The sequence below is a fragment of the Pterocles gutturalis genome, unplaced genomic scaffold, assembly GCF_000699245.1.
Source record: "Pterocles gutturalis isolate BGI_N339 unplaced genomic scaffold, ASM69924v1 scaffold25237, whole genome shotgun sequence".
Classification (NCBI taxonomy): domain Eukaryota; kingdom Metazoa; phylum Chordata; class Aves; order Pterocliformes; family Pteroclidae; genus Pterocles; species Pterocles gutturalis.
Genome location: NW_010108580.1, coordinates 13,885 through 36,360, shown reverse-complemented (window position 1 = coordinate 36,360; position 22,476 = coordinate 13,885). Strand labels below are relative to the sequence as shown.

Below are 22,476 nucleotides of genomic sequence, written 5' to 3'. Positions count from 1 at the left end.
TGCCTAATTCCCATCTTTGGAAGAAAAAAAGAAGGGGGAGAGGACAGCCTGAACTTTTGACCTGCAGGGCAGACACCCAACCAGAACAGAGAAGAGCCATAAAGGTGTCTGTGCAGGGCCCTGATCTCACGACAATCCTCTGCAGCTTGTTTCCTCACCATCCTCCTCAAAAAAATGTTGATTACTTGTTTTATGATTGCCAGATGGTGGACTCTACTGAGAACCTTCTTCCATCCACAGTGACTGCCTGACCCCACATAAAACTGGAAGGGGCCGGACGTTTTTCCACCCATCCCACCATGGGAGGATGCGGAGACCTTCCAATGGGAAGGAAGCTGATCCCATTTGTACCAATGTGTTTTCAATTCTGTGCAAGGAATTCACGCCTAGATTTAGAATCAGCAGCAGGTTAGCTGTTCGTAAAACATTTACGTTATACCAAAAGCATGTAACATTTTAAGAGGCAAACACAAGATGAGCTTCCCCTTGCCCTGAGAAGCGGATTTAAACTTTGATACTGCCATGTAAACACAGGCGAGAGACACTCTGTCTTCGGGAGCATTTTGCAGCTATTTCTCGATTGCTGTTCAATGAACGAACACAATCTCCACAGGTAAAGCAAAACTGCAATTTTAAAGATACTGGCTTGTGGACACACAAAAATTTGCAACACCTATTCCAGCATGGCTCCCGTGTGGATACAGTGCTCTAGAATAAAGGCATTTTATGCCATAGTGACTAGGGAGTGTCCACAGCAGAGCTCCGGACTATGGTCCCTGTTCCTCTAGAACAGCAAGCCCAGGCAGGGAGCTGTTGCGGAAGGTACACTGGACTCTTCCTTTTCTTTCCATTGCACTCCATTTCCCCACACGGACAGGCTCCGGGCTTCCAACCACAGCTGCCTGTGCCAAGAGCAAGCAATACTGCAGAGCTTAGTGCAGGGAGGGAAGATACTCCTACTTTTCCTCCCGTTGAACACAACTCTTGTATCTTGTTTTGCCATAACTGTCCAGATTCTTTTCCCTGAATCCTTTTTTCCTCTTGCTCTAACCCATCACCATAACCATTCAAATTGTGAATACGCTACCAAAGATCATTTTCATCTCTCCCAAGCAGACACCAAAGAAATTGGAAAACATCCCACAAAACCCCCCCAAAATCTCACAGACTCAGGAATTGCCACTAGGGAGGCAGCGGATCCATCCGTGACTCTGTTTTAACACATCTGGTTGTTGATGCACCCTAACCATGCTCCTCTGGACACCTCCTTGCCTAAACAGTGTCATATGCTGCTTCTATTTCAAGGGCTGTTGTAAATCAGCACAGCTTCTTTCAATTAATGCAGCTGCGTAGATGTTTATTGCTAAAAAAGCATGGACACCAAAGGTTCTTCCTCCAGGGACAGACAGGATTATGGAACTGAAGGAAGTACTACCACCAGTTAATCCGCAGTGAAGCGGGTGGGTACACCACTATCCCAGCGCAAATGCCACGAGGGTGACACAAGTAAATATATCCTGTTTAAGATCCACTTATAACAGGCTAGGACTACGTATACCACTTACTTATAGCTCAGCTGATGATGAGGTATGGCAATTCAAATGCCAGTGACTGTATATAACTCGACTTTTCCAGTACTCCATCAGAATTAGCTTTTCACTGGAGACAACACTGATAAAATGGAGCACGGACAGACTCGAGGAAGGGAAGTCCCTAAGGCTATTAAACACAAAGATGTAACTTCCAACTCAGGAAGCCCTTAAGTCACACACGACTGGAGCACATATTGAGGAAAGTATCTCCGTAAGCTTAGGCTGGTCTCCTCTCCTTCCGTCAGTGTTTACTTCTCGTCCACTTTCTGAGACAGGATGCTGGGTTAGATGGATGCACAGAATGGGCACTTTCACAGACCACAGTTAATAAGGTATTTTTTTCCTTCTAACTCCAGCCCACACTCACAGCTGAGTCACTCGGCTTTATTCTGTTATTTCATTCCCTCCTTCTTCCATTACTCCCTCTGCCATTTTAACTGATAAAACCCCAAAGTTCACAACCTCACTGTCCTAGGATTCCCCTCAGATATGGTATCCTCCCCCACATCAGTGATAAATAAGATTTACAGGGATGCTGACTGCATCATCCTCTAATCTCCCTCTGCCCCGACATACCGACCAGCCATAAAGTTTAGTGTGACCCCCTTTCTGTTGTTGTTTACAATACAATCCTGCTTTAGCTTCTGTCTTGAATAGCTATCACGAGGGTCAGTTGGATCTAATTGCTCTGGGTGCCTCCTAATGACCACAAATAGCACCTTTTTAACGAGCAGAGAGGGCAGAGAAAGAAAGAAAATGAAAAAGAAAAGAATCCAGCCTTTCAAAACCAGAGAAAGCCTGGACTCCAGCTTCTCTCAATTACGCACATCTTTAACTTCTCATGAACTTTACTAGGAAATGCACATAAGGTATCTGAGAAGGTATCTTAATTTTTACCACCTAGATTTAACTAGGGGATTGATTCTTCTCTCACATACTTCAGTTGGATTTTATTGTTCCCTCTTCTCCCTTCGGTGTTCTCTTTACTCAGCGTGGCACAGCACAGGATTGTATCACAGTAGCAGATTCCCCAATGCCAGCAGGAAACCAGAGTCACACATGCAAAATGAGCACCTATGGTTTGCTTGGGAAGAATTTCTTACTTACATGCAAACTTGTTCAGGTTCAATCATCATGTAAGTTTTACTTCTCTTGTATGGATTCATCCTGGTCTGATATAATGCTCTACACAAGACAGGGTCCCAGAAGACATCACAATACTCATTACTTCTGTGTTCCTTGTGATCCTGCTCTTCCTCTTGCTAAATAACAAGCCCAAATGTTAGCACTCCTCCTCAACCAGCTCTCCTACCTCCAGAGAAGTGGAAGGGTTTCTAATCCTCTTCCCATGATGGAGTTTTCCCTTATTCACTCCTATGACAAAGAATACCTTGTTCTGGCCGTACTGAGTTCTCTTGCTATTTGTTGTAAAACCTACATAGAGTTTAAGAGTAAATTCTTAGCACACCTTTCATCTGCCATTTTTGGTTTAGGATTTTGTATTTTGTTTTTCTTTTCATCTTACATCTGGTCAGCAGAAGGGCTGATAGATCCCTCTTATTTACTTCACGCATGTAACTTACATCCCAACACTAAACAAAGACCACATGAATCCCTCCAGTATTGCCAAAGTCTGATATTTTAAAAATACTTATAAAAATGCAGGAAGTTATTTACTGAATTTAACATGCACTTTGCCTATAAATAAGTTAACACCGGGGGAAAAAAAGAGGGGTTTTTTTAATTAATAAAAAATGTGCTGGCAAACACACATGGAATGTGGATACCTTTTATAGTGGCGCCTGAACACAACTGGACTCACTGTCTTAAAACAATTAGGAATTTGCACATACAGCCCTAATTTTTCTTTAACAAAGTGTCAGATCATCCAGGAACCAGTCCAACCTAGAATGACCACCAGCCAGTCAAACTACGTACAGCTGAACTCCAGGGAAGGAACATGAGTGCAAGGCTTATTCTAAAGCAAGATAGGCAAGGTTTCAGTTTCTTTACAGTCCATTCTTGCTATCGTATCACTCAATGCCATACAGATACTTCTCCCACACAAATGTGGAACACAGTTTGGGGGGGAAACCAGAGCTACACACAATTTCTGTTATATAAAGAAGCACTGTGTATGGTAAAGAGTACTGTGATGTGTCAATCTAGTGCTGTTTAATTCCCCACCTGTAATTTATGCTCATAAGAAACTCTACTTTGAATGCAACTCAGGGCACTTCATATTCAACCAAACTTGTATCTTCCTTCTCCTACAGCGAGGTGGTTTCTGGGTTTTCTACTTCTTCAAAGAGGCACCATGTTACCAAACAGGATCCTGCTTAATTTTTTTGTGTGCACCAAGGGCAACAATGAGTCTTTCCAAGATCTCACCAGGCCAAAGGCAGCACAGGGATTTTCTTTAAGGTACATCTTTCTTCTGCTGCTGACTAAAAGGTCCACTCAAGCAGTCTGTAACCCCTTACCCCAGCTATCTGCTGAAGTGTCGGGGAAAGGAAGATTCTGATCATTACGTTTGCTATCTCACCTGTAAAGACACTACAACATTGCCAAAGCCCACATGCATCCATTAAAATGGGTAGAAGAAAAACTAACAAGGAAACCACCACCAAGAGCAGGCACTTGTTGGGGAAACTGAGGCAGGCTCAGAGGCAAGACTGCAGCTGACATCAGTTGGACATTCATGTGCCAATTTATACGGCAAGGAACCATAAAGGAGCTTGCAGAGCAGAGTTCTTATACTGTTCATGTATAACCTGAAATTATATATGCATGGTATTTAATCATAACTTTTGACCAGTCCCAGCCGCCTTTTAAGGAAGAGCAGTAATTTAAAGTTTGTGGCCCATGAAAAGAAAACCCTACAACCCAACAGATGAGGTCTCACACACAAAGCTTCCTTTATATCCTCGTTAATTGGGATCTCCAAAGTGAAATGGCATAACATCTATTTTTACCCCTGGGAAATAACTGAGAGGAAGAAGAGAAGAAACCAAGATGAAAGAGAGACTAGATAAATTGCATCTAGTTGTGCACTACAAAAAATGCCTCTTAAAAATGTTTTTTTCTTCTCCAGTCTTGTAAATTTCAATAAAGCATATATTTATCTAAAACAATGTAAAAATTATGGATTACCTCAGGTTCTCTTATCTTAGTGAATCTCTGAAGTGTTTGTGTATTTAATTTTCTACCAAAATTGTAGAATCCATACAAAGTTAGCACACAGAAACTACAATATAACTTTAAATTATTTAAATAGTTATCAAAAATGCTAGCACAGACACATGAAGATGAGTTGGAAGTAATATTGCCTCCAGCACAGAATCCCATCAAAAGCACGGAAATTATTTTAAAATAAAAGCTTTTTGACATAAGCCTGGGATTAGTTTTTTTCTCACCTCCTTTTTAAGTGCCTCATCAACATCCTAACCACAGCCATGCCTGCTGTAATAGCTGACCGTCCTAATTCATACCCTTAATGATATTCCCCCCAAACTATGCAGTCTTTCTCGAGCTAGCTACCACAGTCATCAAGGCTCATTGGGGACATTCAGTACAGGCGGTAAAACCATGTAATACCATCAGCATCCTTATTTTCATTATATCTGATAATTTTTCAGGCATGCAAAGAGCACATGACAATTGCCTGACAGGAAAACCTAAGTGACATCAATGTAAAATAACTGCAGAAAGAACCCGCATTTCAAAAACGAAGGGTGATTTTGGGAACCTCTGTGTTTGGATATTCTCCTTGGGGTATTTCAGCAGCCCTCAACTTTCACAGTGCACTTTTCTTCTGAAAAATCAGACCCCAAAGAAGTACCCAAAAGCCGAAAACCCAAAAATTAAAACAGGGTGATGGAAGAATATCCGTACTTATCTAGAGCAGTACTGATCAAAGCAATCTTAAAAAGTTCGAGCAGTGTCTAGGGAGGGACTCAGGTCGCAGGGCAGTGACCCAGCCCGTGCTCAGTCCATCTGAGGCTGCAGTAGGTCACTGGGAGCTGGCAGGGCGGCTTCCTCATTGACCACTGCTTCCTCCAGGCACTCGCACTGCAGCCTGCTGCTTAGAACAAGAGACTGGTAATCATGACACCCAGCTCTTATTCTCAGGTCTGGAGATACACCAGGGAGGCCAGAACAACCCACTGGAGGTGAAGCCTCGCTGGTCCTGGGCTGCACGCCAGGAGGAAGAGCTTATCAAGTCATCAGAACACAGCAGAGCCGGGACTCCAGGGTTCCAATTGCAGGTCCACCAGATAACTTCTTGTGTGGCCACAGACAAGCCACCAGGTCATTCTCTATTTCAGTTTACTCCTCGAAGGAGCAGATGAAATAAAACTCTTTGTCACAGGGTCACACAATGGCTGTTTAACATATGTAAATGAGTCTAATAGTCTCGGGCAAACTAAGCAGGAAAGGCAAAGCACTGCTGGTGGTATTGCTTCAACTGCAGCCCTGACAGCGTGTGATGTCACTGGGACAGCAAATCTCAATGCTGAGCACACAGAAGTTTCTTTAAATGCAAAGCCCTGTGAAAGGATTGTATTCCTAATCACGCCTCCTGTCACAGCCCCGGCTTCCATTTGCAGCACTGTGCATGCATGCCCAGCCTCTCCTTTTGAAAAAAGAACCTAACAAATCCTTCCAGACAGCATTAGAGAGGAGAGGAGACACCACCAGAGCAAAACAGCCACCTGAAGTGACCCCTCTTCTGCTTCAGAGACAGTTACGTAAGCTTTGTGCAGGAGTGGGAACCGACCGGAATGCGGGACGACAGAAGGAGAAACCTCCCATGCCAACAGGTTCCTTTTTGCTGATTACAGGCGGGCACTTCTGCAACACTCTGATGTAATGGGCCTGGCTTTTCAAAGCAACACTAATTATCAGCGGGCCACCCTCCTCCAAAGAAGTTGCACCACAAACGTAGGAAGGGACACATTTCACAGAAAAGTAAAACACAGCCTCTTCTGTATGTTAGACCTGAGAATCACAGAACGGTTTGGGTGGGAAGGGACCTTAAAGCCCATCCAGTGCCACCCCCTGCCATGGGCAGGGACACCTCCCACTAGCCCAGGTTGCCCAAAGCCTCATCCAGCCTGGCCTTGAACCCCTCCAGGGATGGGGCATCCACAGCTGCTCTGGGCAACACCATAACAAAACGCAGCCCACTAAATGTTCAGACACATCGAAGTATCCCTCATTCACAGTCACTGGGAAGCTCCCCGACAGAAAAAGAAACACCTACAGCATGGTTACTGCCGCTTGGCCCAGCTCCTTTGCCTAAGCACCGTGTTTCAGAAACGTTGTCAGAGACACACATTTAAGTTCTGTGGCTGATTAAGCATATGCTCCCGATTCAGGGAGTAAAAAATCTGGAAAAACTGTATTCCAGGATCAAAATAAACTCTGCAAAAAAGTAAAGTAACACCTTTTGAACTCCTTTATGTGAGTAGAAGTGAACAGGCTGGACTATGATTTACCAAGAGTTTTGGTTTATTCATTTTGTTTTCTGAGTATCTCCACAGTCTTAATGGAAAGCGACAAAGGGCACTCTGAAGATCTTAAACGCTCTTTATCCTGTAGCAACCCAAAATAGCATCTTGTGATGTACTTGTGAAATTCTAAAGAAGCCGCACAAAAGCCTAGAAGCCACAGGCAGTGGAAAATGGAGCACAGCAATGCAACTTATGATCACACAGATCACAGGAACATACAGAAGAGAGAAAAGAGAGACATTCATTCTCTAAATGAGTAGTGAATGGGAGCCTGGGAACTGCATGTTTGGGAGAACTTTAAAAGGGACTTTTAAAGCAGGGGCACGGGCTTTCCCAGCACTGACCTGCCACCAGTAAATCACTGGGTTTGCTGGCTTTTTACTACTGCTAGTATCGCCCTGTTTGAGAGCCTCAACAGTTTTCATCAGTGCCTGACTTTAATTGCAAGCTGCTCCCAGAAGATACTAGGGCACAGATGAAAGAGTGCTAAACACTTTTAAAGGCTTTAGCCAGGGGCCTGTGCTGTGGGTAATTTAATTAACAGTTCAGCATCCAACACATGACCGCAGCCAGCTCTGATACTGCGAGGCCTCAGTCCCTTGGAGAATGACCTATGAATATTCCAGAAGAGAGAATACATCTCTTGCTTACTGATTGTTCCTAAACAAGGTCACTAAGTGCAGTACCACTGTGTTTCCTCTCCTCATTCTTCTTCTTACATTAAGAAGTTTTTCCTTTATTATATGAAGGAAGTGTTCTCTCCCCAAAGATATTCCTCAGAGGACTGAAAGTGACGCTGTACCACTGCCCACCCAGCTGCAGCCATCCAGGCTCTATGATGTTCAATTAATACTTCATGTGACTCAGAGGGGCCCTGAAACATGGTTTAGAACATCACAGCTCTTCCAGAGATGTTCTGAAATGAACCAAGACTGCTTACAGGAATGGACCATGAAGCATTTCTCAATCTTTTCGAGTAGATTTCACTACAACCTGCTGACCTCTCCTCTTAAAGAGGAAAGAACAAAATATGCCGATAAAAGAGGAGGAGGAGAGATTCTTTCTTGCTAAATCCTTTTTCTGCGAAAGCAGAACTGTCTCTTTGAATCTGCATTCAGGTAGTTCTGCTTTGCTCAGTTTAAATGCAAAACCAACAGAAAAAGTGAGAGACAAACAACACAAACAGCTTCTGCGGCTCCACAGCAGAGCCAGCTACCAAGCTCCTTCAAATATCCTTAGACGAACACCACGGATTTTGGCTCATTTAAAGCACGATGTGAAGGACAGTAGGTTGCTGAATATTTTGCTTTATCTCAGGAGACAGCAGAAGACTATATGTCTGAGAAACATGGAACACAAGTAAGTTACCTTGTGTTCTCCAACTGGCTTTTTTTTCCCCCCCACCTCCCCTTTCTTTTCTACGAACACTCCTGGACAGAACCACCATGACTGAAGTACAGAAAACATGAACTTAACGCTCCCTGTTTCTCCATGGTCACACAGCTACAGATTTTCCAGAGGCTGACTGGAGTTTACAATTTCCGGTCTTGTATGGCAAGCAGGAGATGAAACAGAACAGATTTTTCTTCAAAGGAACGACTAACGTGAAATTACTTTCATCATATCAAATTTTGGCACCAAGTGCAAAGAGATATCTAAAACTTCAACTGCATCAACATGCACAAATGGGAGTTGGAAGCTTCATTTCACTATCATCTTATTCAAACAGATGAAGCCTTACCCCATCAGAGCCATTTCAAAGAACAAAGCGATCCTGTAAAAAGAGACTGAAAAACTTGACGGACCTTGCTCTCTGCTCAGCTATCCACAAGCACATCAGCAGAAATAAACGGTGCAGGAAAGGAAAAAATTGGTCTATCGTTGCTTACCAGCTTCATGTTGCATCTACAAACAATTCTGAAGTTTTGAAGAAGTTACTTGTATCTTTCAATACTGGTAATTTTAGAATGTAAGCGGTTGGTACTTTCTGAAAAGCAGGCCAACACCAGGCAGGTCCAGATGTACACACAAACTCACTAGGGTCTTTGCAAAATCACAGGCAATGAGCAAATTACGCTCTAGTTATGTCAGTGTACATCCAGAATCAGTGGAGTTAGAGGCCTTTCACTGAGAGCAGTCTCTGCCCTATTTACTGTATCAACCACACACAAATCACAACTGACATCTTACTGGCAAGGAGCTGAACGAGAACATGCCTATCATAGCTAGCATTTAACACTATAGATACATGTCAGTGTGCATTTCAGAGTCACTATTGTTTTCTTTTCCCTCTAATGAGAAGAGATTCCCCACCCCCCAGCCCTCCGCATCCCTCTCCACCTCATTTCCATCTGGCTGACACTGCATTAATGCTAAACCTCCAGCTGGATCCCACAGTATTGTCTTGAACATTTTGTTCCAGCAGAGCTGAACTCCGGGAGACTCTGGGCTCTGAACACAAATCACAAGGCTGGATGTACACACAAGAGCAGCCTCTTAATACCAGACGGTGCCCCGGTACCGTGGTGGGCAGGCTGGAAATGTGGCTGGTTCATGGAAGGAAGCCAGTTGTTGTGCCACTGGGTTTTTTATTTTGTTTTGGTTTTTTTATTTATTTATTTTTAGACACTGCCTCTTTTCACACAAAGCAGACAAACAGGGGCGACTCCCTAACAAGAGAGGGTCTGCTCCGTAAATCTTAAAACTTCCCTAGACTGTGGTTTGAGAGTGGAAGCTGGCCTCACCCAGCATTACAGTAACACAGTGTTTTTAAGGCAGGATTCATTGAAATCCGAAGATGAACTGAAAGAGCCCAGAGCACTCCAGTCACAGTTCCACACATTTGCATTCTTCCTCTCCTCCAGTGAAACAGACAACAGCCTCTGGCCACACCAGAGCCAAAACACAGGGCTAGCTTGGCGAGGCTTGACCTCCCCATCTCCAGCCCAGGTCAGCTGCAGACCAGTAAAGATCAACAGGACCAGGCTCCCAGTTAAGTTCCCAGAAAACGTGTAACAGGCAGTACCTTGCATTTATGCGGGCAGGTAGCTTCCTCATGACTAGTTCAGGCAGAAAGCAGAATGCCTGGCAGTAAGGGTTAACAGGACTGGCTGTTGTAATCCTTTACCCTCATCAAACAGGGTAAGAGGCCTCCCATGCTGGAAACTCCTATGACCCAGTTAAAAAAGACAGTGACCCAGTTCTGTTATGACAGGAATAAAGCCCTTCTAATTTCCTCAAACAAGAACTGTTTCAACTAAACAATTCAATTCCATTAGAAGCAGCCCTTTCACAGAACAGAAATTTGCAAAATTCCTTTTTTATTGCCATAGACGTACTCTTTTACAGCACCATCCATGTCAGCGTATCTTCAAGTGCTTTACAAATTAAGAAAGCACATTTAATATAGAATAACTGCCCATATTCAAATTTCCCTCTTGCTTTCAAAGGTAAGAAGTCCAAGCTCAAACCAGAATGAGACCATTCCAGTAACCATCCGAACTGTTACAATGGTGCTTTCAAGGCAATATTCCTCCTAGTAAGAAATGTACAAGCTATTTCTCATTTATACTCAACCCCCTTTGTCACCTCAGTAAAAAGGCAAAGTGCCACGAAACGCACATAAGCATATTGAAAAGTATCTTTTGTGCTGCACTACAAGATACTTTAGATGAAAGCTGTCTGACAAGAGCTTTGCATGGGAGAATCAGGTGCTAAGTGACATACATATCTCGCTGCAAGTACAAATAGGACAGCCACAAACGGAGAGGAAGTGCTAATCAGTGCACTTGTGCTTAGAACAAGGAAACAAAGTATTTGCTGCTTTTTGTGAAACTTTGTGACTATTGCGGAAAGTTCCCATTTACACAAATCCTCGACCTGAAGTCTACTGATGATACAATTTTAAAATTAGTTAGATACATAAAGACTTTTCAAACCTATCCTTGCAACACAAATCAGAGAATGGCGAGGGGGGGATGACAAAGGAACAGGTTAAACAAAATTTCTTACTCCTTTAAACAGGCACCACCAGGTACGTAAGGTCTGGCTGTTGAGCACAGGTCACCCCACCGGCATCACACGACCCTTACGGGAGCAAGGTTGCATCAGGGGTAAAGAGCACAGAGAGCCATGACAAACAACAAACACCTCCCGAACCTTAAAACGAGAATTCAGCCAGCAGCTGCTGCCGCTACTGAAAATCAGACTTTTCTCTCTTGTACATAGCATGTTGCTTGCAACCCGAGAAAGGTAAATTCTGTATCCAAGACAGAGACACTTATTTCCCTCAAAACAACAATTAACAAAAAGTTTGAACCTCATTCCATCTTCCACCACTGAAACTAACTTTCCTTTCTCCAAACAATAATCTGAATATGGGGCCAAAACTGTAAATAATGAGTTACATAAAGAATTTCTTATAATTCACAAACTGTGCAACACTAGCATGCTCACTCACTTACAAGGTAAAGCACATTCAGTTTAAACCACTCCAGAGTTTTCTAACAAACTGGTAAGAACAACAGTGAGGCTCAATCCACTCTACACCAGTTTACGTTTCTTCATGTCACAACTTCACTTTTCAATTCATTATAGCCACAGTGCGTGCAGTAAATCTGATGAGATTTTAGAAGTGAGTGCTAACACCCTGGCCAAAAAGCACAAACTAAAAGATGTCAGCATAGGAGGAAGCACAGTCATTTATTCAGATCAGAGCTTGTGACAGGTTTCTATCTGACCTAAGCTTGCCTTGCCAACACAGTAGACTAATATCTCAGATTGCTGGCTCTGAGCAGGGACAGAAGATGTTATCTGATAGCTGTCATTATACAATTGACTCATGTCACCTGAGAAGACCTACAACCTACAAGGCTGGAACATTTATTATAAAGCACTTGGTACTCACATACATCTGTCAACAACTTCATCTCAAACATGAAATCCTATGACAACACAATGCAAAAAGGCTCTTTTTTTTTTTTTTTAAACAGATACAACACCTGGAACAGAATGAAATACTGGCAGAGCTCAAGAGTAACATCCATAAAACCTTAAAAAAATTTTTTGACTAATTCTTCACGTGGCATCTGGGGACACATATATATGACAAAAATAACCAGTGTTTGGCTGTATGGGCACGAGCACCACTACAAACTAAGGTCACGGCCGTATCAAGTCACTCTGAACCACATTTCCATCCAGCACATTGTCATTTGCAAGAAGAGCACAAGGTAAGCTACTGGCCATACTTTTCAGTTTCTGCCAAACAAAATTCTCCCTCAACAACACAGGTCTGCTATGGTCTCCTTTACAATGTTCCTGCCCTTTTTCCACTCGGTGTAAAAGATCAAATGAGATGCGGATCACATCTTTCTTTCCTTTACAAACTGGAAACCCTCCCAGCTACGACCACTCTTTCGAAGCAGCCCAGCTGCACTGCAGTATTGATTGAAAGAGGAAGTTTTCCTTGACACTGCACGAGTGACACCCTGGAGACAGTGCTTATGCACCCTTCTCATGGGTCTCTGCGCTGTTGATTCCCCTGTCAAAGCTCAGTTGTCAGGATTCAAAAATAAAACTATAAGCACAATGTGTCATTGTTATTTCTTCTCTCTCAGCAGTAAGAGCTGTATTGTAGCATCTCACAAAAAAAGTCTACAGAAAAATACTACATCCTTAGTTTGACAGGACTCTTCCTAGGCCCCATTCTCAAAATGCTACCAAAAGGACTATACTCAGAATAAATGTATTTTTAACACAGTGCTAATTAGAGAAGGACAAATTGGGTTTGCCGCTTTCTCTTCCAAAAATGTCAACAGCTTCTGAAGACAACACTCCTTGGCTCTTCCACTACCAAAATTCAGAGCAACTCTGAGCCTCTAACGAGCTGCGTGTGAAGGCCAAGGTAAGGTAACATCTTAGCAGCTTCCATACATATTCATAAAGAAACAACAATTCTCAGCAATAATACAATCCTATATATATGTAAAATGCTTCACAAAAATGCTCTCAACACCCCTGTTGGGCAGGGAGGTAAACATGGTTAGTCCTGTTTCACAGAGAAGTGAAGTAACTTGCCCAAGGTCACCCAGTTAAACGCTGTCAACAGCTGGGATTATAAAAAAGTTCTCGACTCAATCTTCTACCCTGCCCACTAACGCAGTATTACGTCCCTGCACCTTTGGTAATAAGAAGGGGACGACAGCTCCTTCCCTACCACCCGTGAACAAGTTATTCCTAGCAAACACCAAGTAATTTCAGAGCAGGAACGAATGAACTCCTATGTAGTTAATTCCAGGAGATGATCCAGTCCAGGCCTGCCCAGGAGCAGAAGGAAATTCTTTCACATACATAGGAAGAAGAAAGAAAGACAGACAGACAGAAAGACAGACAGAAAGACAGACAGAAAGACAGACAGAAAGACAGACAGAAAGACAGACAGAAAGACAGACAGAAAGACAGACAGAAAGACAGACAGAAAGACAGACAGAAAGACAGACAGAAAGACAGACAGAAAGACAGACAGAAAGACAGACAGAAAGACAGACAGAAAGACAAGACAGACAGACAGAAGAGGAAGAATAGGAAGAAAGAAAGAAAGAAAGAAAGAAAGAAAGAAGAGGAAGAAAGACAAAAGCGAAGGGCTACATCTAGAGTAAAGCTTCACAATCTCTGAATAGGAGATAAAGAGATCGACTGTCCCAAGAACTGAGCTGCCTGAATAGGGACACAATTCTTAAAGTCCATAAATTTCTTGCTAACCTGACTTACCCTGTAAAGCCTCCAAGGTGTGCTTGTGGCTTTAAATATTTTCTTGTTGCTGCTCTGAAGGCAAGAACAGACATGATCTCCAAAGCATCCACCGATATGCAGTTGAGGGGGAGAAGGGGGAGGAGGGGGAGGTGAATACTGTAGCTAGCTGAGAACTGTCAGATTGTGTTTGCCATCAAGGAATGCCATTTCCCAATGCCTGAGTTTAACTCTGGAATGAGATGCATGCTGCTGCTGACCCCTCTGCTGACATTCTATAGACTCCCTTATCTCATCAGCCCCTGAGCATCCCATCCTCACTCCTCCGCGTTCATGTTCCCAAACTGTCAATCTCTCTGCAATGACTCACAAGGTTCTGAACCCACCATTCGCCTCTATGAGTCTTACTATTTTTTCATACACGTCCTTCTGGTTTAGATGGAGAGGCGTCTTATTCTTCTTAAACGTTAAAAACAAAATTAAAAAGAATCACTGAAAGTAATATGCCCTCAGCACAACAGCCTCCCTGAGAGCACTGCATACTTCAAAGAAAAAACACAAGAATCTAATTCTGCTCTCCAGTTAGAGTGCTGTAAATTACGAATAATTCTACTGAAGTCAATCAAGCCACAATCATTACAGCAACCACTGTGAGCAAAAGCAAAGCGGGGCCTGCCTGTGGGCAGATTTCAGGAGTGACATGGATTAGAAAATATATTGCAAGGGAGTATTGAAGTTTAGGTCAGCTTTGCAGATTCTCTGTGTACTTCCCTTACAATCCACTTAAAACTAGAATTGTATTTACCTACATTATAATCCTCATCATTAGATATGCCAGTTGAGTTGTTTATGCATTTACTAGATTAGCTATTCAGAAGCAGAGGTACAACCACCACCTGTGCATTCCTATCACAACTCTGAGGAAGGTGGAGTGGTTTGAGATGGATGCCAACCAAAATTCCACCCCAGGCCTCATCTGCCATACCTACATGGCATGGACGTATCATCCATTGTGGATGGCTCCAGTTCTTTACCTTCTGTCGCATCACAATCTGGACACCCCATATTAAACCAAAGGCTCATTTAAGTTGGCATTTTTAAAACTGGAAGAGTCCAGCAATCGGTAACAGAACTGTTTTAATGTCTTCTCATCCAATCCCACTGCATAGACCAGGAAGAAAAGAATGGAAGTCAGATGGATCTTCCCCAAACATCTATTTAGATGCTTTGATATTCCTTAAGCTACTGAGTAACCTGACCAAAACGGAAAGGGTTAAAGAAAACCTAGTATGCTCATTTTTCAGAGAGTATAGAACCAAACACAAACATGCACATCCATACATTATTGGATTTGCTGGTTTAATCAGCAAGTACCAGTGACTCAATTAGCCTCTTAGCAGTGCCTAAATGCCACTAATTCAGCCCGCTGGCTGCTGCAGCATACATACACAAGCTTGTCCCTTCAGATTTAGCGGTAACAGCACCGCTATTCTTCTCATGACAGCACTAGGGGCCCAGACAGTCTCCTTCTCTCTCTCTCTGTTCTGCCAACCACACAGAAAGAAAAGACCCCAGGGCTGACTGTGTGTGAGCGTTGAGTAGGAGGAAAAAGGAAGATGGAGACATTATTTCTATTCATTTTACAGCTTCATCCATCAAAAGCCTTTCTAAAAAAAAAGAAAGAAAAGAAAAGAAAAATGCATTCCCAGAAGCTCATGGTTTAGAGCAACAGCCTAATAAGGTGTTAAAGAAAAGACACTGACCTAATCTTTAGCAGCCAAATCTACTCCAAAGTTTAACAAATTACAGAAGCTAGGGCTGAAGAAATACTGTTTGATTCTATCCAATTCACACTCCCACCATTGCTAGTCTGTTACTTACATTGTTTGGTTTTAGGATAAAGGATAAAGCACCAACACGTAAACCACACTTTTAACTGAAACTTTCATACCTTTGGCAATTTCAAATAACAGTACAGAACACCAGTGGACAAACCAAGCAACCAACCCAGACCTGCTTTTTCTGTACACTCAACAGCCCATTTGTTCAGCTAAATTTTGTGACTCTCCCTTATATAATCACTAATTTTCAGGCAGATTGATTCCCTGGTGAGTTGTCGCACATTGTGTGGCCATAAAAGCACTAGCGACAGTCAAAGAAGGTGACAGGAACAGTAGGCTGGTGTTAGGGCAGAAGCCAAAAGGAGCTGTGGCAGCAAGTAGGTATATGTCAAATTAAAGTGACCAAGCAACTACGGCTTCAGAAGTATTGACTCAGTATGAACAAAATGTGCTGTCAAAACACAACGTGTCAGAACTGAGCCCATCAGATCTATTTTATTTGATGACTATACATAGAATTACAGGTCAGGAGAAACACAGGAGATCCCAGAGGAGGAAAACACCTTTGCTAATTAACTCACAACGTGGAAAGTAGAGTATTCTTGCCCAGAAAACAGAGCAAAAGACACATGAAGTCTTCTCTCTCTTCCTCATAATCTCTCTCATCACTTAAAAATGAAGGGTCAATAAAAAAAGGTCAAGAGCCACAACATTTGCAAAAGAGGCAATATTGCTTTAAATCCCTCCCAGCAGCTTCCCAACTGAATCACTTGGCATCCAAGGGCTAGGTATGAACTTGGCAACCACAGGGGATTTCTACAACAATATTCGCAACATAAAATGAAACAAACAAACAAAAATAATACCCCTTTCAAGTACTAGACAGTAAACAGTCCTTGCACTCCCACTCCCCTTTCCTCATTAATATTGAACAGTTTAAAATAAAGATGTACCAAAAAAACCACCAGGGAATCCGGGGAATTCATTAACTCTTCAGTATTTCAGTTCACCAGTCTCTGATTTCCAATCAGCTGAAACTGGAAAGTCATTACTTCAGCTGCAGCCCCGGTCAGAGGAAAGACTAATCTCACACTCAGAAAGCTGCCAGCTTTCAGGTTCAGGATGAATGCAGGGTGGCTTTGCAGAAATGGCTGAGGAGAATGCAGTATCTTAATTAAGGAAAACCAAACAATCTGTCCCCAAGAAACAAGGACATACACTCAGCCAGCATAAATCAGTGTTTCTTAGCAGAGGCCACTTGAGCCACACAATATGAAAACTGTAAATAGCATGACAAAAAAAATCACCAGGTTTCCTATTCTTTTATGTATCCTTGGGCTTGATATCTCATTTTGAGAGATGATCAATATATAACTTTTACATATCCTTCACACCCACCACCCCAAACCAACCACGAATACCTAGCTGTCGCCTCAATCCAAGGCTATTTCAGAAGCAACACCAGCACCACTCATGCTGAAGAAATCCCCCCTGCACAAAGGCCCACACCATCTTTCCTGCACAAAGCCAGAGGAAATTGTTGCCACTTAGGGGAACTCCATGGGAAGAACGTGCAGAGACAATATCCTGTTTGGTGAATCTTAGGAGCCAAGCACAGCTTCTAAAAATGGTCACAGATTTGCACAGCAACCCCGCCTGCATTGCTGTATCCACTGACCGTATCCCTGCTCCTTTCACTGCCCGTCTGACAAATCCCTTTATACGCTCAAAGCCAGCTGCTCCCAGAGCCCCCCATCTAGAGAAACTGCTGCTCCTCTTGCAACTTTGGCTTTACAAAAACAGTAGAACAAGACAAGCAGATCTTTGTAGTGGTTTGGGGTTTTTTTTTGGTTTGGGGATTTGTTTGGTTGGTTTGGTTTTTTTTAATAATCAGAGCTCAACCACCCAGGGTGTAGATAAACTCCCATGTGAGGATACTTTCTTTTTTGAAGGTGCCACAGAAATCACAAATTGCAGCATGATATTCAGTAAAAGCTGCACTTTTCCTAATTACTGTAGCAAGCAGGCCAGAGAGAAGTTCTACCCAAATGAAGAGAGCTCACAAAGAAGTTCTACCCAAATGAAGAGAGCTCACAATCAGACAAAATGAAACTGAAGATGGTTCAAAAACATTATCTTGAGTAGGTGAAGTTACTGCAGCTTATGGACATTTTGCCTCCCCTTGTCAGGAAAGCTGGCTTGCTAATTTATGGGCAGAGTGGGAAAAGCAGAGGGATACAGACACAGAATACTTGAAACAGGACTCAGAATGGAGACAAAGCTCCCCTTTCACCTCCTGCTGCTATTTACCATCTGGGATCCTGAAAAGGGGGTGATGGGTAGTTTTGTGGTAGGTTTGGCAAGGGGCAGGACATTTAGGATTTTCTATGTGTAACGAGGTCATGTGTCAGCACCTTCGCAGCACATGGGAACACTATCCAAAAGAAGGTTCAACAAAAGGGTTGCCCTGGCTGAACTGGAAAGAAATTCTATTTAAAAATATCCTGGCACCAATGCAGGATCTTAATAAGATTAAGAATAATAATAAATCTGAAGAAAAGACCTCCAGAACCGAGCTTGGAAAAGCACAGAAAAAAAAAAAAAGAAGGAATAAACGTATCCAATTAAAAGGTGGATGTTATTTATTATTGCATTTTTAGAAGTGGTAGGATATTTAAAAGTAAAGTGAAAATTCTGCATCACAGCATTTACACTTCTATTTAGTAAAAAAACAGGTCAGTTGACTCCATGTGTTTAGCTAACTTTTGCTTTCTTGATCCCCTTACATTGCAATTAGGAAGTAAGACCTCCATGGGATTATATAATATGCACTGCAACTCTGGAGTTACACTCATTTCCACTAGTACTTGGGGTGCTGGAAATACAGCAAGGACTGAAATCCTTGGAAGTGTAAGAAGTGCAGTATTTTTTTCTTTCTAGCATAGCTTTTGTTTCACAAAAACAATTTACAAAAAGCAGTTATATGAAATAAGGAGTTCTGGTTTAGAAATGCTTCTTCTGTTTTCATAAAAAGCATTATTAATAGGGTGAATTTCCCATCATATGATGCTACAGTAAATCTTCAAACAGGGCCCTTTGATTAAAGGACCTGAAGGAAATGCGAGCATCCCGGCCTTTTGCCCAGACTCGATGTCTGCTGACTAAAGTGATTCTAACAACACTGCTACTGCAGACTGCAATCTGTACATTAAATTATTTAAAATCTATACTGCACAGGATGCACAGACGTGAGAACTAGTCACTAGAACTAATGCAGTACTTTCTTACCTGTGTGTCTCAAGCTCCTGGTTGGTAGAAGCCCCATTTTCAAGTCTGAAAGCGTTAAACTGAGAATGTCACTGCTACATCATCAACTTCACAGTGACGTGAAAGGCAGTCTGCGTGTTGCGGGAGACAAATGTGCAAAGTTTCTAACTGCACTGATGGAAAATCACAAAAAGTTAGGTCAGATCCTAAAGAACAGATCCTTTAAAGCAACCACTGCATAATACCTGCAGATCTGTGGCACAGTGTACTGGAAGTAAAAATCTTGTTCTGCCCCTGCCTTTCCTCTATGCACATACTTGCACCGATCCAAAACTGGAGCCAGCAAGCAGTAACAGGAATCACAATCGGCATACTGGTATGAGACACAAACAGATGGACACTGAGTCCATCAGAGAAAGGCTCTCTGACACATCAGAGTTCACGATGGCTCAGCCCTGCAGCAGTGGAGTCAGGCTGCAATAAAACCCCTCCTACCATAAAAGCCAAGCTATTTATCACCCTAAGAAACTACTGGTGAGGCCATATAGCACCAGATGTACTCCTGAGCGTTCATTTAGGCAGACCCCGCTCAGCATCTTGCCACCCAATGCTCTTCTTCCCTGACTTCCCAAGTGTTCCTATTGTGTCATCTGCAAACTGCAGAAATGAGCAGAGGTTGACCATAATGAGGATGGGGTCCTTTAACGAACTGTGGGATCACTGGCTGCATACTACCGTTGCTTGGAGGAGCAAGCTTCATTCCCGTCTAATAATGGCAGATTTTCATCTATAGTATCAGCATACAATGTAAGTAGAATATCCAAACTCTCAAGCCCCTTCACTTATCTGGCTCCTGCCTAGAGATACTTTTAAAGATAGAGGAGGCAGCTGTTTCTCTGAACTTCTAGGTAAAGTGCAACATTTAAAATAATGCAGCTGGGAGTTCAGGGGAAGAAAACAGCACCTTTCTTGGGATTTCCCGAAGAAAAAACCATACCGGTCCTTTTGAACAAAGTACTTTCTCAAAAAACAGTCCTCTTGCTTTGGTTATCAGGTCAAGAATACAAAGCAACCGTCGATACAAAACTGAGAAGTAATAAAATACGGAGCTACAACAATCGATAAACTGTCTTACAGTCTTGATGTATAGATAAGCCATACGAGTAGTGATACAGCAATGGGTGATACCACATCGTTCCCTAGCACATTTTCCCACCCTTAATGTTCTAAGAAACCACACACAAGGCCACAAGACAGCACCATCCTCATATATAAACCAGAATGGTCCGGATGGCCTTCTGAGTACCACAGAACTAAACGGTGCCACTCTCTCATGCTCAGATATTCCAAATGAGAAGATGCAGAAGAAAAAACCACCACGTTTTACACCAGCACGAAAGCATTCTTGTTTGCCTTGAGTTACACAGCAACATACTGACATTCTGCAGCGGTGCAGAAAAGCAACTTGTCCAGACAGAATGTGAAATAAAAGCAACCACTTAATATAAAGCATGACAACCATACTAGGCTCTTACACAGCCACTACCACACTGGGGCCATCTAGCTACAACCAACAACAAATAAAAGGCCTTTCACTCTAAATTTTAAGTTAAAAAAAAATTAATTTATTTTTTCTTTTTTAAACATATTGTTCTACTCTGAGACAATCAACATAGTTTTGCTTTGTCCCTGCAGCTCTGAGAAGGGCTTCACAAACAGAGGGATGCACATACAGACACAGTACAAAGGTCGAATGCACTGGGCAATACTCACTATTTGAAAACGTTACCAAAAAAAAAAAAAAAAAAAAAATCACAGTTTTGATAGTTCTGTGGGAAAAAAACTTAGCAAATTTGCAACAAAACTGTTAAGTAATTAAGGCAAGACACTTCACACATGAACTTAAACTGCTAATTAAATCCCCCCTGCTTAATTGACTAGATTTGCATATCATTCAGTGAGGAACGGGAATGGCTGGGGCACTACACAAGCGCTTCCTTGTGCAGAAGGCAGTTAAGGAAAGTAAACTAAGGTTCTGAATGAAACAAAAACTTTCAACTGAAATTTTCAACATTTTTAAGAACATCAGAACATAACCGATTCCAATCAATTACTATTCCAATAGTAATACTCAGAACTACAGTAAATGTTTTATATCCCTGCTAACTACTCCCCCACTTTAACCCCGTGATCACTCCTGACTGCTCATATACACAGCTTTCAGTTACTCTCAAAAACAGGCTCATGTCCACAAGAATTTGAAGAAAGGTTTGAGAAAACTTTCAGACCTGTAGCAGGGAAAAACCCTCTGACTCTAAGATCAGCCCGTCAAGGAAAACAGGCAATTATCTACCAGCTACATTGTTGATAGATGACCTAAAGTGTGCAGGATGAAACTAGTTTGTCAAAAGCCCTCCTCCAAGGATGTCGGATTATGAATTTTTTTTAAGTGGTCAAGAATTCAGAGTCAAGAACACAACCTTCCCACAACGTAAAATGGAATCACTGTTTCAGGCTGGTTAACAGACACGGGCAGACACTACAGCAAAAGTTAACATCTGCTCACATCTGGATGGTCACCACTGCAGGAATGATGCTAACACACCTCCCTCTCTAAAAGGTGACTGACCAGGACAGGGAGAATGAGGACTGCAGGCAACTGACTAAAGTATACTTGCCCTCCACATTTTTTGAGTGTTGTGGAAGCTTTCCCATCTGATTCTTGATGAACAATCACTGATGCTAAAAAAAGAAACATTTTCAACACTGGGCTCTCATTTGTTGCACAGATTTTACTGCTCCCAGCTGAAGCAACCTTATGTTAAGATCTGAAAAGCTCCTTTTTTCTTCTGCAAGATCACTTATTAGGCCAAGCAGTAGAAACTTAACCGCAGTCAAATTACACACAGCTAACACTGATGTGAGCAACTGAAGAATCGGTGCCGTTCTTACATTCAAATCTCAGAAAGAAGGGAGTAGATTGTAACAACCTATCTCGCTGAGCTCACGACTCTCTTGTGGAAGTCGATGGCACATCCCATTTACAAATATTGATAAGGAGGTTTTTGGTTTTTTTTACCTCAGCTTGTATCTTAAAGAAAAAATTCCATCCTTTATCTCATTTTTAAAAGGTTCTGTAAGTCTTTGAAACATTAATATTCTCCCTAACAAAGCCAGCAGCTGCTCTGCCAGTCTGTGACACGGATGGTTTTGTTAAAAGGTTTCCATGTGGGGTTGGTTGGGTTTTTTTTTCAACTCAGTGTGCTTTGCATATGAAACAGGACATTTCCCCACCCGCCACCCCCACTAACTCCTAATCCAGAAGGGACCTTACTTCCTCCCTCTCAAACAAGCAGCTCATTCAGCAAAAGGGAAATCCCGAGATGCACTCGGGCAAGAAGCCTACAGAAGGAGCTTGGGGGAAAAAAAAAAAAAAAAAAAAAAAAACACCACACAAAAAACAAACCAACAAACAAAACCTCCAAAAACACAAGGAATCTTCCCCCCCCC

General features: G+C 42.4%; 1 protein-coding gene across 1 annotated transcript in view; it reads right to left on the bottom strand.

Annotated features, from left to right (window-relative positions):
• Positions 1–9,421: 9,421 nt before the first annotated feature.
• The window catches only part of LOC104461201 (ski oncogene), a gene marked incomplete at its 3' end in the record, with an annotated part of 26,513 nt that continues 13,458 nt past the window's right edge, over positions 9,422–22,476 (bottom strand). The window contains exon 2 of the mRNA XM_010072691.1: positions 9,422–9,559. Coding sequence (XP_010070993.1) covers positions 9,422–9,559 — 138 coding nt within the window. The remainder of the gene's footprint in view (positions 9,560–22,476) is intronic.